The sequence below is a fragment of the Elephas maximus genome, chromosome 7 (genome assembly GCF_024166365.1).
Source record: "Elephas maximus indicus isolate mEleMax1 chromosome 7, mEleMax1 primary haplotype, whole genome shotgun sequence".
Classification (NCBI taxonomy): Eukaryota; Metazoa; Chordata; class Mammalia; order Proboscidea; family Elephantidae; genus Elephas; species Elephas maximus.
In genome coordinates this window covers 44,218,423-44,235,726 of record NC_064825.1, presented here as the reverse complement: position 1 = coordinate 44,235,726, position 17,304 = coordinate 44,218,423, and the positions used below count along the sequence as shown (strand labels likewise).

Here is a 17,304-nt window from a genome sequence, read left to right as displayed (position 1 = left end):
AGCATGGTGAGTTGAGGAACTGTAGGTAATTCTATGTAGCTGGAAAATAGGGGAAATTTGGCACAGGGAGTACAAGGCCCGAGAGTTTTGTAGAGTCATGAAGAGTCATCGAGGACAGTTTAGATTTTATCCTGGGGCCGGTAGCAATCTACTTAAAGAGGTCCAAGCAGGGGAGTAGCATGATCAGATTTATGGGTTTTAGAAAGATTACTCTGACAGCTGTGTGAAGAATGGACTGGAGGGAGCAAGATTTGAGGCAAGGAGATCAATTAGGAGGCCAGTGACATACTTTCAGATGATGGTGGCCCGGCTCAGAATAGCAGTGAATATAATGAGAAGAGAACCAAGTCATGAAATAATTAGGGAAATAGAAGCTAAAGGACATTATGAGGGATGAGGAAGGAGTCTAATGTGACCCCATAGGTTTCTGTCTTTTACTACTGGGTGGATGGTAGACGACTTACAAGTCCCAGCAACAAACCCTATATTGAAAACCCTGGATTAAGATTCAGGAGGCCTGGGTTCCAGCCTTGGCTTTGCCACTAATTCAGTCTATGGGTCTATACATTCACTTGTAAAATGAAGGTGCCACACTGGAGTGATCTTTATGCCCCTTTCCAGGCCTGTTAAATATAAGGTCTTCCCCCCGCCGCCCCAGGGGAAAAATGTAGAACCAGATGCAGAAAATCAAGATTCTCGTATTTCACAGAACCGGAGCATGTCAGGGTAGAAAGGAACTTAAAGGTTGAGTCTAACCCCCCTCTCACATGATGCTTGAATTCCCTAGAAGTATACTTACCAGGAGCTTATTCAACCTCTGCTCAAACACAGCCAGCACGGAGAATTTTGTATCTCCTAATGCAGCTCATTCAATTCTTACAGTTTTTAAAAATTTATTCTTATATAAAACGTCTGCCTTGAGCACTGTGCTCTTTCAAGATCTACATGGGATGAAACTGACTACAGCAACTCGAAAGATTAGATAGGAAACTTAGGGAGCAGTGAGTTTATGTTAATGGGAGAGGAACAACTCAGAAAAGGAGGGTGAGAATTGTCACACAACTTGAATGTAATCAGTGCCACTGAATTGTACACGCAGAAGTTACGGAATTGGTGTATGCTCTGCTGTGTATATTCTCAACAGCAAAAATAAATTATAAAAAAAATTAGTCTCATACAAAACCAAGATCTGCTCCTTAGTATATTTCTACCTTTGGTAGAAAAAATACTGTAATTTGGATCTTAAGACCTGGGATCAAGTCCTGGCTTTGCTCCTTAGGAACAAGATACTACCTTGAGACCTCAGTTTCCCCACCTGTAAAATGTAGGATTACCTGGAAGGATTTTTATAAAAGAGCCACTGTATCTGTAAAGTACGTAGCACATTCTTTCCATAGAAGGTTCTCTAGCTAGAGCATGCTGGGCTCAGTCAGCAGCCAGGGACTTTAATATTTTCATCTGTGCTCCAACACAGCAATCGTCATTAGGTGTTCATGTCAGGGATGTGGTCTGATTCCGCCTGGCTTCAAGTTTCATTTTCTCTCCAGAGCAGAAACCTTCTTCAGGGCACCTCGTTAACACACGAGAGCCCACTGATGGCACATCTTTGAGATATGGAAAACACATTAGAAAGGCAAGCTCCTGGGAGTCCCTAGGTAGCAGTTAGGGCATATCCGATACAGGCTGCCTGGGTTCAAATTCCAGCTCTATCATTTACCAGTCATGGACAAGTTATTTACTTTCTCTGAACTTTAGTGGAAACCCTGGTGGCGTAGTGGTTAAGTGCTACGGCTGCTAACCAAAGGGTCAGCAGTTTGAATCCGCCAGGCGCTCCTTGGAAACTCTATGTGGCAGTTCTACTCTGTCCTATAGGGTCGCTATGAGTTGGAATCGACTTGACTTGGCACTGGGTTTGGTTTTGGTTTTGGGCTGAACTTCAGTTGCCTTATTTGTAAAATAAAGACAATAACAATACCTTTTTTTACTTCATAGGGTGGTTGTGATGATTAAATGAGTGAAATCATGTAAAGGGCTTACAACCCTGTTGGGCACATAGTAAGTACATTAAGTCAGAATCCAAATATGTCTAAATTCAAATTCCAGCACTATCTCCGAGTAATTGCATGATCTTGCTATTATTCTTATAAGCTCCCCAAGTATCAAATATGATAAAGACTGGCTGCAGACGCAGACTCTACTAAGAATAATTTGATCCACTCAACAGCCCTTTAGGTATAATTATCTCTGTCTTACAGATGAGGAAAACTAAGCCATAGAGAGCTGAAGATTCGAAGGCTCTTTTCCATACGCTTCCCCTGAGGCAGATAAAGCTCAGGCCTTTGGAATCACCTTCTTGGATATGAATGAATAAAGGCTTTACTACTTACTATACACTTTTCCCACCAGTGACTTAACCTCTAATTCTCAATTTCTTCATCTATAAAATGGTGATAAAAAAAGCACCTAGTCCTCATATAGGGTCACTGAGTTGGAACTGACTCGACGGCAACCAGTTTGGTTTTGGTTAGGCCTCATATGGTTGTGAGGATTAAGTGACAGGTAAGAGTGTAGCCTAGCACATACCCCGCAACATGGTTAACATTTTTTGAGCATTTATTGTTACAGGCAGCCGCCAGGTTATGAACCAAAGTCGCTCCTATGTGTGTCTTTAAGTCAGACTTGTAGGCAAATCAGTACAGGTCCATGTGGTTCTCATTTAGCCTGACTTTAGTGCAAGGAAAGGCTGGAAGCCTTTTCAATTATTTAAAAGCTTCATGTGCAGCAAGTGAAGGTGATTGTGATGAAGAATCTGTTGCAAACAGGGGTTGGTTCAACCATGTCAAAGTGAGGGCCAGTTTACATAACACTAACGGGCACGACCGAGTTGTCCGTGAGTCAGAAGTTCGTAACTCAGGGCTTACTGTGCTACCTCAGAGCCGCTACCTCACAGGCGGCTAGAAGTTCGCAACTCAGGGCTTACTGTGCTACCTCAGAGCCACTACCTCACATGCGGCTCCAATACTAAAGGCATCAGAGGTGTTATGGGCAATTTTTTTTTTCTTACACTGGATTCTTCTTTCCCATAATCCTGATTTCTTTTCCAAAATATGGACTCTCTATATTTTTAAAGCCATAGAGGTTCTAAGGATGGCAGGGAAGAACAAGAATTTCCCTCAAGGACGAAAATGACTCACTTGCCGGCTCTTCAGTCAGTCCTTGACCCAGATATTGCCTGGGCTACAGAAGGAGACTCTCAGCAAGATAATGGATGTCTACAGTCATTCAGGAACTGTTGATGGTGAAAAAGCACAGCTGTTAAAGCTGCTTCGGAGTTGGCTCTGGTAAACAGGCTATCTCTTTAAGAAACAAGATAATGGTTCAAATAACCAGTTCTTTGGAGGTGGCTGAAAAATCAAATCTTTGTGTCTCAAACCTGAGAAATGTAAGCATGTGGTATAAGTGCTGAACCACAGCCACACAAATTTGCTTTAAGGACCAGGAACTGAAACAGCTTGGTGTTTTTCAGCTTTACTGTTTACCAAAAAAAAAAGTAGACTTGAAGATTTTTGATTTTTTAATGAAAATAATTTACTCTGTTTTGATACCAGATGAGGTTGTAAGGGTCATCATGTGTTCCTTATGCCTATACGCCATTTCCAGGTGAGGTGCTCCAGGCTTCTGGCTCATTCTGATTCTGAAGAAGGGCCTTCTCAGCCATGGCTGTAAAGGCTGCTTGTGACTCAGCGCCTTGCAGGCTTGGGCATTATGTAAACTTTGACAGGCTTGCTGAAGGGGATGGTGCCCTCGATGCTGGTTTCCACCTGCGGTGACACCTCACCACCCTCAATCCAAGGGGATTTTGGAATGCGTGCACTGGAGTTGTAGGCCAGCAGCAGCCTCACTTCTACCTGGCATGGTTCTGGAAAAAAGACAAAAGAAATCCTCCATAACTGAACAACTGCTAAGAATCAGGATGAAACATCAAGTAAAAACAACATCAAAGATGGATGCAGTCGGGTTTCAAGAACAGTTCTTTATCTGTCCAAATCCCTCCCTTTACCCTCATCAAACAAAAAACACTTTCTCAGCCTGAATCTTTTGAGGGTGATCCCAGCCTTCAGATGTGATGCTTCTCTGCCACCTGTGGGTTCCCTGCAGCTCAGAACCACAGCTGGTAAGATAATCAGAGAGTGAGCTAAAAAACTCTTCATCCACAGAGCCCTTTCGACCTCAAGACAGAGGGCCACAAGGGGCATATGGCTAATTCTCGTGTCTAGACAGCTGTGCGCTTCCTGTGCAGCCGACCTCAAGACTTAGGGCTGCGTGCACCACGAACTCAGCTTTCTTAGTGGAGGAGAAGCCTTCAGTTAGGAAATGGTTCTGCCAAAAAATTCTCACTAATGGATAGGAACAGGTTTCAGGGACCTAAAATCATGTCAGAAAACCTTTTGTTATTCCATTACAATACTTAACTAGTGTCTGCATGTGATAGGTCCTAGGAGAGAAAATAGACTCCCCTCAAGCTGCCGGTGGCATAGTGGTTAAGTGCTACAGCTGCTAACCAAAGGGTTGGCAGTTTGAATCCACCAAGCGCTCCTTGGAAACTCTATGGGGCAGTTCTACTCTGTCCTACAGGGTCGCTATGAGTCGGAATCGACTCGACGGCACTGGGTTTCAAGCTGCTAACCTTTTGGTTGAGGAGAAAGAGACAGTTGCAATGGAGTGCAGTATAAAATGCTCTAATCGAGTCTGTAAGAAGTGCTGTGGGGGCAGAGGCGGGAGCCCAGGAAGGCTCTGGAGAACACCTGCTCTGTGCCAAGCACGCAACTACACGAGCTCCCATCCTGCTGCGCCGTGAAAGACAGACGTCACAATCTCCAAACAAGTCCTGTGACTCAGAGAGTTTCTAGTGACTGCCCAGACCCACACCAGTTACTCAAATGCTAAAGCCAGAATTTGAGCCCAGTTCGTAAGCTGAAGCAATTAATCTTTCTATTAACCATGTGGCTTCTATAAAGAAGAAGGGGGCCAGCTTTCAGAAGGGAAAGTACAAAACCCAGGCACTGTGTGAGCTTGGGATGTCCTCCTTAATTAACTATGACTCCAGCAAAGGGTGCAAGTGTTAAAGACAAGCCTAAGGCTGAAGGGATCAGAGGGCAGAATAGGGCTGGATGGATCTAAATTAATAAGGGGAAAAGTCCCAGGACTTCTCAACGCCTCCCCAGACTTCTTCCAGGTCACGTCCAGACTTTGCCCTAGAGATTAAAGCAAAGACTGGATTGCTGTCCTCCTGGGAGGGAAAAACTCATGGGCAGCCAATCCCAGAGCAACCTAACCAATCCCAGAGTTCAGCAGGAGATCTGAGTGCCAGGCTCAGCATCATCATTTACCAGCCATGTATATCTGTAATGAAAGTGGAGCTGCTCTCTGGTACCAGGCTCCAGATGAATCTCCCAGTCAGGTGGAGTCAGAGCAGCACCAGCATCAGCTTTCCCACTATTCCCTCCTCTTCTGTCCCAGACAGCTGTTGCCAATCCCTGGCCACCACCACAGTCTTTGCCCTGGCTCGGACAGCACTTTCCAGGAGCCAAACCCTGATAAGGGCAGAGGGAGTCGATGTAGGACTTAACACCCTGGTCATTTTGCCTTCCCTTACTGGCAATATGGTGAGAAGGCCAATTCAAGCCACTGCCATAGGAGGAAGGGAGAGGGGAGAGAAAGCAAGGAGGAGGGGCTGGTGGGAGAAACAAAAGATCATCTGAGACAAATCACGCAACCTACTCATCAAGACTAGAAGAATGTATCTCCTATGAGTTATACGTTCTTACCCCTATTTTATAGATGAGGAAAATGAGTCAGAGAGGTAAAATAACTTTCTCAAGCCACTGAGCAAGGGAGGGAGGATTTGAAACCTGGTCTGTGGGGCTCAAAGCATTCTCTATGGCAGCATCCAGCCTCCAAGAGAAGAGGCCTGTAGTAGAGCTGCTGAGGGACTGGAGGAGCTCCCCTCCAACAGCAGGCACCATCTCTTGGATCAGGAGAGAGAAGATGCCTCTAGAATGAGAATACATTTCACTCCAGTGACCCCAGGTCAGGAGGGAGCATGGCATAGTGAAAACGCAAGAGATCTGGGAGACAGGAGACCTGCGTGCCAGCCTCAGTGCCGCCACTGATCAGCTCTGTGAGCCTCCATATATGCATCTGTAATATGAAAAGGAGAACACTGTTTCTCACCACAAAGCTAGTCTAAAGATTAAATAAAATATCCCATCACTGTGTGGGGAGGGTGAGGCATGAACAGATCATCTCACTCTGCATGACTGCACAAACCAGCCCATGTGGGAGGAAAGGGCAGTAAGAGGAATGAACTGAACTGTTCATATACAAAGAGAGATTTTAAAGTTTCAGTAAGAAATAGAAAACTGTTATTTCCAGACACAGTAATCCTCACAACTAACTGTAGACTAATGTTGTCATTTTCATTCTGAAGTTGAGGAAACAGACTCAGGCAGAGTGACTTGTCCAAGGTCACACAGCAAGTCAATGGCACAGTCAGGACAAGAAAATAGTCTCCTGGTGTTCAGCCCAGGGCTCTTTCTATGAAATTCCACTCTATTTTAATCTCCTGTACATTGTCTTTTTTAAAATGAACTTATTAATTATTCTATACTTGTTAATTACCCATTTTCTGCCATTTCCTTCCTAACATTGTTCATCTTTTTTTAAATAAGTTTATTATCGTATAATTAACATTCAATAAACTGCACATATTTAAAGATACAATTTGATAGGTTTTAACATATGTATGCACTCATGGAAACCCTGGTGGCGTAGTGGTTAAGTGCTACGGCTGCTAACCAAAGGGTCGGCAGTTCGAATCCGCCAGGCGCTCCTTGGAAACTCTATGAGGCAGTTCTACTCTGTCCTATAGGGTCACTATGAGTCGGAATCAACTCGACGGCACTGGGTTTGGTTTTATGCACTCATGCAATCATCACCACATTTCTCCTGTATAACTTCTTACAGAGCCTTGTTCCTCATGTGACAAAGCCATGTAGTAAATTAGTCCACATGTACCCAGTTAAGTAGCTTACAAGCTCCTTAAGAAATCGACTTCAATCCTCAGCAGGCCTGGCTCAACCATGTACTTTTCAAACTGCGGAAAACCGACTACCTAAGCATGGGTAGGATCCCCAAGAGCACATTTTCCTGCCCATCCTGGCCAAATGACTCAAACCTGTCCAGGCAGTGTGGGAGAGGTACACCTGAGTGATGAGCCGATGCCGTCCTGGCCCAGGATTCCGGAAGTCTGCCGGCTTGGGGTGGATCATCTGAGCCTGGCCATCTGGATACAAGACCTAAAAGGTGACAAAAATGAGAAAAAGAGGCAGGAAGAGCCATGAGCTTTGAACAAAATTGCTGGTGACATCTGTTGTGAACACAAAAACAGGAGCAAAACAAAGACGACACCAGCCTTCGTAAAGACTAGTCCTGAGGGGAGGGCGACACTGCAGACGTCTCTACATCCCCCACCCCAGCACAAAGCAGTGTTTGGTAAATGTTCCCTGAATTTATGCTGAATAAGTAATAAGAGTAAAGTGGCTCCAGTAAGTACAAGCACAGGTAAGAATGTTAATTCAGATTGTGAAAAGCCTTTTCAGGCACCCCCATCGGGATGCCTCCCTCCTTCCTTGGGTCTGAATCATACCTTGGCCCAGCATCCATCACCAACCACCATGCATTAAAAGTTACATCATCAGTGTATTCTCTCCTCCACATTACAAGCACCTAGGAAGATGTTTATCTGTCTCTTCCTACAGAGAAAGTGTTCAATGAAGAGTCTGCTCAAATCATTGGCCAGTTCTCCAGATCTAAAACTGCCACGGAGTTCTTTCCTCAGCATCCCAGGGGGACTCACAGCTATTTGTGTAGGCCTTTTATAGTGCACAGTGTACAAATGAACCAAGTGAACAAATGAAGCTTAGTCTAGAACCAGACATGACCTGAGATTTATACATACTGATAAGGGCAGAGTCAGGGAACCACACAGATCTTTCAACCTCTCTCTGGGAGGCATGTCTCAGCCCACCTGCCTCATAATCTTCTTTCATTCCTTCTCAGATCTTAGGGCCTCACTTTACTTCTACCCTTGTTCTTTAAAGCTGCTACTCCCTACTGTATCTCCAGGCTCTATGCTTCTACCAGAACAGAAAGATGCAGGTGTCCCAGTGTCCTGATCCTTGCTATCTTGAAAGACAAGTACTCTCACCTTAACTAAAAAAAGAGAGAGACAGTAAACGAGCATGGAAACGAAAATGACAAAGGTAGCAGAATCTCCCAGAATTCTTAGCAAAACTGCTCTTGGTGAAAAGCCTTGGCTCCTCTCTGAAATGGTTGTTGGAAGTCTTCCTTCTTTCCTCAATACTGCTGAAAGTGGAGCTTACAAAGCCTGTGGCTCACTTAGGTCAGGAGACGAATATGGCCAGTATGAATTATATTCTGAATTTCAGAACAACTAAAAAATGCACCTTCCCTTATCATCAGGTATAATACAGTAAACCTGAATTATAACAAAAGTGTTACTGAATGGAGTTCTTGGAGGGTCTGCTTTAAGAATGGATATACATTATTCTAATGAAGAACGAAATCTCCATGGAATCTCTCAGTCTTGTTTACTACCTTATCCCTAGCAAAACAGGGGCGAAAACAGAGGAGGTATTCAGGGAGTGGTGGCTGGCCTGGAGTACACTTTCTAACCACAGAGCTATCCCACAATGGGGCAGTGAATTTCCCATGTTCCCTTCCTTACAGGTATCCATAGTTTGGCCATGTATGTACTTGAGGTGCTCTGGAGGGGATTTTCAAACAGAGTTGAGCAAATGACCCTTAAATAATCTGCCTGCAATCTCATTTATTCTCTGTTGGTCAGTGAACCCCCAACTGACAACGTGAAACCGTGGTTCTCAATTCTGACTGCACATTAGAACCCCCTACGAGCTCTTAAAAAATAGTGATACGCCTGGGCCCCGTTCTCGGGATTCTAATTTAATTTAATTGGCACAGATATCACCTGTGCATCAGTACTTTCTAATGCTTTTCAGGTAATTTTAATGTGCAGCTAGGGTGGAAACCCAATAATGTAAAGAAAAACTTCACAGCTAGCTCAGAATTAGTTCTCTGTAGGTCTCACAATATCTAATTCCTGAGGGGAAAGCTAGAGGCTATTCTCTCTACTGTGACAGCAAAAATTTACCATCTCCAGGGTCTGATTCATTCTTGCCTCCCCAGGGAGCCCTTCATGAACGCTCTAGACTATTTTTCTGTCCTCTGATTGTATTTATTGCCAGTGCTTGCATCCTGCATTTACTCACATCCTTTCTGCCTAGAATACCACTTTTCTCCTTTTCTTTTGCTCTTATTCATCTTTTAGACCCCATCCACACACCAGCATCTCCACAAAGCCTTTCCTTTTCTCGGCCCCCATTCCACTCTCCAAACTGAGTGCCTCTCCTTTGTACCCTTAACTTACCTGTGCGTGCCTCATTAGCGCACTTCTCACTGCTTTGTAACTACCTGATCACCTGTCTGTCCCTCATGAGACTGTAAACATCCAAAGGGCAGGATCTGTAACGTATTTACCTCGGCAACCTCAGCATTTAGCACGGTACAATAAACATGACTGCATGGATGGATGAAAGGATAGACGGAAGGAAGGAGGAATGAATGGATAGTACTCTTCTGGGCCTTGATGGCAGGCTGAATTGGTTAGGTATCTGTCATATGTCTATAATATATCTACCTTGGGAAAAAATACTTCCTAGTGATTGCTGTTTCCCACCCATAAATTTTGTTTACCAGTTGGCTCACCCACAGCCTGAAAAGGACTTGTTTATTACAGTTTGCTTATAGCCCTGAAAAGACCAAGTCTTAACCTTGCATTATGAGAACAGACATGAACCTATCAATTAGCAAACCCCTACCGAGTGCCATCATTTCAATAAAATGTCAGTTATATTCCCATTTGTCAGTTGTAGAATCTGGGGCTCATAGTTTAAAGCAACTTGCTCCAGATGACACTCAGCAGTTGAACTGGGCATCAAGCCCAGGCTCTTTTCCAAAGAAGTTCATCTCTTCTCCCTCTCCAGTTCCTGTCCCTCAGAGAGAGGTTATAGGAGTGCTAAAATTAAATGCTTCGATACAAGGTCAGCACCTAGAAGCTCCACAGGGACCTAAACCTTACAGACCTGGACCTTCACAGTGCTCTGAGGATCCTGCACATGCTCCAGGGTTGCATCAACATCCAGGGCCACCACCAACCCAGATGTAAATCGCAAAGGGTTGTCTGATTCGCCTGCTGGCTCAATGATGGTGGCTGAGGCTTTGTGGATCTGTAAGCAAGAAGAAATATGACGATTCTAAAGTCAGGTCATCCCTGGGCAACCAAACATGATCCTTGCCCTTCTATCTCCTTATCTAATGGGCTGGCATGTGGGAGCCAGTCCCAGAAAAGGCCCTCACCCAGCTGCTGCACTGGTTCAAAGACAACCACCAAGGTGAGCAGCTTTGACTGTCTAGACAGATTTGGCTGGAATCAGCATAGATCCTGACCTGCTCTGGAAGGGGCAGATGCAGGAAGGTACTCTGCCGTAGCATGGTCTGTAGAATTTTGACCACTTCTGCAGGTTTGGATGTCATGAGTCGGGGCATAAGGTCAAGAAGTTTGTCCACAAAGCTGTCCTGTAGGTGGGGCAAGTCAGCAATGAAACACCTGGAAGAACAAAAAGAAGCAACTGACTACACATTCATTCACCACAGGCTGAGCCCCAAACATCTGCCAAGCTCTGAGGTGGGAAAAGTGATGAGCTAGGAGGAGCTCATGGTTCATGACTGAGACAGACATGTATCCAGATAATTATACCTTACTGACATGATCATAAAAGCCTCCATTTACTGAATACCCATTATGTACCAGGCATACTCTTAAGTCTTTTATATTATCTTATTTAATCCTTCCAGCAACCTCTGCACCATTAGAATTGTTTTCATATTATAGATTTAATTAATTAATTGAACAAATATGTATTTAGCACCTACCAAGTACCAAGAACTATTCCAGGCACTGGTGACATAACAGTGAGCAAAACAGAGAAAAATGCCTGTCTTCATGGAACTTACATTCAAGCAATAGAAACAGATTCAGAGACAACTGATGTTGCACCAAGGCTCAGAGAAGTCAAGTAACTTATTCTCAGCTCAAAAAAAACTCTCCTCAACCTAACTGTGCAAAAAGAGACTCTCCTACCTTAAAGAATCTAAAACCAAAAGTAAAACATGAACTTAGCTCAGATTCTAAACCAGTATCTTAAAGAACCAACCTATAGTGCACTGGAAACCCTGGTGGCTGTAGTGATTAAGAGCTATGGCTGCTAAACAAAAGGTCAGCAGTTCAAATCCACCAGGCGCTCCTTGGAAACCCTATGGGGCAGTTGTACTCTGTCCTATAGGGTTGCTATGAGTCAGAATCAACTTGATGGCAATGGGTTTCTCTTTTTTTTTAATAGTAGACCATTTGTTAGAGAGCAGCACCTGCTGGTAAAGGGTGGTACTGCAGCTCAGCCTTATTGGACGCTATGGGTGGTACAAATGGTCGACATGCTTGGCAGCTAACCAAAACGCTGGAGGTTCGGGTCTACCCAGAGTCACCTTAGAAGAATGCCCTGGCTACTTACTTCCAAAAAATCTGCCACTGAAAACCCTATGGAGCACAGTTCTACTTTGACACATACAGGGTCACCATGAGTCAGCATCAACTTGCTCGAAACTGGTTTTACTGCTTATCGCTACCCAAATGAAAACAGAAAATAGTGTAGAGTCACATAAACCTCAGGTTTGGTAAAGTTCATGGCGACAGGAACAAGGTGTGAAAGAAATGAAATATTAGACTTAATCAAGTGCTTTACAATCCTATCAGTGCCCTCTTCTCAATATATTACCAACATATCACAGTTCTGGTTACCACCTTGACCCTTACTTCTTCACTAAGCCCTCCATTCATCTACTATATCCATTTTAATTTATTTGCTTCATAGAGAACTCTGAAAAGACATTATCTCTGCTATAAAGTAAAAGTTATCTACAGCATTACAGAACAATTCTTTACAGATTATGGAGAAATACGCATGTTTAACAGCAGTGGTGAGAAGAACGGACAAGTAATGATTTTCCCCCAAAAGGAACTGAGAGTTTATGAGTTTCCCCACACAATACTTGTCTTTTTTACAGCCCAGCTGAGTGCTGAGTCCAAATGATTCCTGATGTTTTTATTATCTGTTGTACATTTAGGTAAGAGGCTCTACCTTTAAAGAAGTTCATACACTATTAAAGAAAATGCCCAAGTTAGGGTACACTGCCACAGCATGATCTGTTCGCTACGTGGGTGAAACAAGGAATGCCAGTTTGTAGTCACGCTTGTTGCCCTGTATGTGTTATGTCCCTGCATAACTAAGATTTGATAAGGCAGAAGAGTGATGAAAGATGAAATGCTTACCTCTGAAAAAAGTCTACTTCCTGTAAAAATTTTTCACACATTCCAAATAAGGGGTCGACTCTGTAGAAAAGAAATGCAAAATAATAAAAATGTATAATTTGCTTATGAAACCTAGAAATTGAGAATTCAGGAAGACCAAAGCCCCAGAAACCAGACCAACATAATGGGAGAACAGGTATATTTATACTATAAAAACTATCACTAAGAGAAATAAAGAACTCTTAGTGGAGTTAGCAGAAACCCTGGTGGCACAGTGGTTAAGAGCTGTGGCTGCTAACCAAAAGGTCGGCAGTTCGAATCTACCAGGCGCTCCTTGGAAATCCTATGGGGCAGTTCTACTCTGTCTTATAGGGTCACTGTGAGTTGGAATCAACTCAATGGCAACAGGTTTGGTTTGGTTTTACAGTTAGTGGATTTGGAGGAAAATATCTATCCAGGACCCCAAGGCCTGATTAAAAACACTGCAGTGCCCCATTAGGCTCACAAACATCCAGAATCAAAGACTATCACAGGCCACAACTGGAACCAGATTCACTAAGGATGCAGGACTAGCTGCACAGCTTGCAAGCAGTGCAGTGCCACATTCCTCTTCTGTGGGAGTCCTGCAGCAGTCCATTCAGCAATCCACATGGCTGCCTGGTAGGTATCTTCTTTAGTCCCGCAAATGAGAGTTTAGGTGCAAAGAGACAAGATCTACATCAGGCAGGTGTGGGGGCCGTCCTGGAAGAACCTCATACCCCATAGTTGCCATCATCTCTTGTGACAACCTTATAGCATAGCTTCCAAGGTCCTCACAAGGGATATGTCAGGTACAAGAATCACTGCACTCAAGGAAGCCCAAAGCTGCAGTGTCTGTCTGTATCAGATAATTATAGTTCATTTACAGTTCTTCTAGATGTAATTTAGATTAGTTCAGGGATCATTTTACCACAGTAGGGTTGCCTAGTAACAGCTGACATACTACCTTCATCAGGTTTCCAGGAAACAGACCTAGAAAGTTAACCAAAGGTCAAATTCTCATGCAGAAGGACAAAAGGTTTTGTTTCTCTTTTGCCCACAGATACACAGTATGCTCCTGTCTATCCTGGCTTCTCTGGCCTCACAGTACCTTCAGTATTTAATTTCAATAAGCACTTACCCTGTACCTAAATAATCCAGGCAACATGCTAAGCTATTGTAGTTTACTAAGCATACACAGATTTTCCTTTTGATCTTCATGTACTTCCTATTTCTTTTATGTAATTTCAGCATGAATTTATTTCCATTTAATATATTATTTACTGGCAGAATAAAGTTCTAATCAGGGGAAAAAATACTCTTTTCTTATTAAAAACATATAAGAGAATGGTTTCAAGGTTCTTAATAGCCTGGTTTAGTCTTTCTGTTAACATGTGAGCTCCATGATAGCAGAGACTTTGTACTGCTCATCTCTCTCTATGCTCAGTGCCTGGAATACTTCCTGGCACAGGCAGCTATTCAATAAATACGTGTTGAATGAATAAATCAATGGGAAGTAGCAAAGGGAAACATACTCTGGATTAAGCAACATTCATTTGAATTCTTTTCCTAAAATTAAGGGAGCACTTGAAACATTTTTAACTCTCTGATAAACTATCCAACGTGGAACTGAAATTTGATAGTGTGGTTAACACACCAAAGACCAGCAGGACTGAAATGGCTGGAGGGGAGACCACCAGCCAAGCAGGACCTCAGAGGGAAGCAATTTGGCCAAGCTTTGCCATTTTTTGGCCTGCTTACATAGAACCAGCTTGGAGAGCTTCCAAGCAGAAAAATACCAAAAGATTTGGGAACTCTCCCCAAAGCCCACACAGAGTAGGTAGTCTCCCTTACATGCCACATGAAGTGGGACTTTATCACTAAAAATCCCCACTTTCCCTTGGTGTGAGGAAGAAGAGCAGGGACAGAGTGAAGCCCACTAGGGAAAATCAAACATTGACCTACAGCAGCTGGGGAAGCCTACAACAACTACCAATTTAACCTAGTCTAGACTTTCAATTATAACTATGCGAAAACAATGGAAAACTACTAGGTGGTATAAGGATAATCAGGAGTTGAGAAGACCAAACAGACCTCACAATAAGATAAAATCAAGGCAAGAAAACTTTTTGAAAATTCTAATCAGTAACCTCAGTGAGATTTAAGAGATTTCAAGAGATACTGCATTAATAAACCAAAAGCAACTGCTACTAAAATGGTGCACGCTTGGAAATAAAAAATAATAAAATTAAACTCAACAAAGTCAATAAGTAGTAGAATGAACAATGATGGAAAATGATAAATACTAAAACGGTAAACTAAAAGAGCATACTGAGGAAGAATTTACTCAGAATATAGAGTGGAAAAACAAACAAATGAAAATTGAGAGAAAACATAAAGCTAAAATAAAGATTCAGGAGATCCAATACCCACATATTGAAAACTCCACTATGAGAGACTGGAGTGGATGAAGTGACAATCAAAGGAATAATCCAAGAAAAAAAAAAATCCTGAGCTAAAAACAGAGTTCAGACTTCAAAGTCCCACCGAAGGTTAGCAAGAATACTGAAAGAAAACACATACCTAGACATATCTTGGTGGAATTTCTGAATTCTAAAAGGAAGAAAAATTTTATAGCCTTGAGCCAGAAAAAATAAGCTACCTACAAAGGAAAGGGAACCAGAGTGACAATGGAAATCTTGACTACAATATTTATTATATACTAAAAGACAGCATAGCAATATTTACAGAGTTTTAAAAGAATTCCATTTATGTGTGAGAGAAAGACAGTTTCAGACATGCAAGGTCTCAGTGAGCATACTACCTACATACTTGTTCTAAAAAGCAATGAGTAGAGAGTGTGTTCCAGTCAAACAGAAACAAATTAGAGCAAGAAATTTTAAAAGGGCTACTATGGTGCAAAAAGAACAGTGGTGGACAAATCCAAGCTAAATAATTTTTATAGTGTAGTTTTAAAGATTTTTGTGCATATGTTAAGAAAGAATTCTTAAATAAGAGGCATGTTATAAAAACACAATAACCTGAGACTAAAATTTGAAATTATTAAAACGTTATGAAATGATCAAATAAATTAGCACATTAAAGCTTGATCTTGGAGCTAGAGAGGTAATCATATTCTATTTAATTTTTTTTTTTAATTTTTATTGTGCTTTAAGTGAAAGTTTACAAACCAAGTCAATCTCTCATAAAAAACTTATATACACCTTGCTATATACTCCTGGAAACTCTGGTGGTGCAGTGGTTAAGTGCTACGGCTGCTAACCACAGGGTCAGCAGTTCGAATCCACCAGGCGCTCCTTGGAAGCTCTATGGGGCAGTTCTCTACTCTGTCCTAAAGGGTCACTATGAGTCGGAATCGACTCGCTGGCACTGGGTTTGGTTTGGTTTGGTTTTTGGATATACTCCTAGTTGCTCTCCCTCTCCTGAGATAGCACACTCCTTCGCTCCTCCTCTGGATTTTCGTAGCACCCCTGTGCTTGCTTCAACATTCGTGGTGGCACTTAACATGTTTTATTTTCATTGTGGTTTATGTATCTGCCTCTTCCCTCAATCTGTGAGTTTTAAATCTTTTTCTTTTTTTTTAATTTTTATTGTGCTTTAAGTGAAAGTCTACAAATCAAGTCAGTCTCTGATACAAAAACTTACATACACCTTGCTATACACTCCTAGTTGCTCTCCCTCTAACGAGACAGCACACTCCCTCCCTCCACTCTCTATTTTCTTGTCCATTTGGCCAGCTTCTGAGCCCCTCTGCCCTCTCATCTCCCCTCCAGACAGGAGCTGCCCACATGGTCTCATGTGTCTACTTGATCCAAGAAGCTCACTCTTCAGCAGTATTATTTTCTATCCCATTGTCAAGTCCAATCCCTGTCTGAAGGGTTGGCTTTGGGAATGGTTCCTGTCCTGGGCCAACAGAAGGTCTGGAGGCCAGGACCACCGGGGTCCTTCCAGTCTCAGTCAGACCATTAAGTCTGGTCTTTTTAAGAGAATTTGGGGTCTGCAACCCACTGCTGTTCTGCTGCCTCAGGGGTTCTCTGTTGCTCCCTATCAGGGCAGTCATCGGTTGTAGCCGGGCACCATCCAGCTCTTCTGGTGTCAGACTGATGTAGTCTCTCATTTATGTGGCCCTTTCTGTCTCTTGGGCTCATAATTACATTGTATCTTTGATGTTCTTCATTCTCCTTTGCCCCAGGTGGGTTGAGACCAACTGATGCGTCTTAGATGGCCGCTTGCTAGCGTTTCAGACCCCAGACGCCACTCTCCAAAGTGGGATGCAGAATTCCTGCTCTTTTTTGATTGTTGTTTGCTTGACATATTCTTTCCATCCTTTGAATTTTAGTTTGTGTCTCTAAGGTGTGTCTCTTGTAGGCAGCACATAGACGGATCATGCTTTTTTATCCATTCTGCCACTCTCTGTCTCTTTATTGGTAACATTTAGTCCATTTACATTCAGTGTAATTATGGATAGGTATGAGTTTAGTGCTGTCATTTTGATATCTTTTTTGTGTGTGGTTGGCAGTTTCTTTTTCCCAGTTAATTTTTTGTGCTTAGTAGTTTATCTTTATACATTGTCTTTTCCTCTTATTCGTTGTTGATTTTGTTTCTGCTGAGTCTCTTTTTTTTTTGTATTTTATTTTGATGAGCAGGATTGTTAGTCTCTTCTGTGGTTACCTTAATATTTACCCCTATTTTTCTAAGTTTAAACCTAACTTATATTTCTTTATATCGCCTTGTCTTCC

General features: G+C 42.7%; 1 protein-coding gene across 4 annotated transcripts in view; it reads right to left on the bottom strand.

The window, feature by feature from the left end:
• Positions 1-3,561: 3,561 nt before the first annotated feature.
• Positions 3,562-17,304, bottom strand: part of INTS4 (integrator complex subunit 4) — a 131,453-nt gene continuing 117,710 nt past the window's right edge. For all 4 annotated transcript variants that reach the window (XM_049889718.1, XM_049889720.1, XM_049889721.1 and 1 more), the window contains 5 exons: positions 12,548-12,607; positions 10,609-10,768; positions 10,245-10,388; positions 7,238-7,358; positions 3,562-3,919 (listed from right to left, as the gene is read on the bottom strand). In XM_049889718.1, the coding sequence (XP_049745675.1) occupies positions 3,741-3,919; positions 7,238-7,358; positions 10,245-10,388; positions 10,609-10,768; positions 12,548-12,607 (664 nt within the window). In that variant the 3' untranslated portion in view covers positions 3,562-3,740. The remainder of the gene's footprint in view (positions 3,920-7,237; positions 7,359-10,244; positions 10,389-10,608; positions 10,769-12,547; positions 12,608-17,304) is intronic.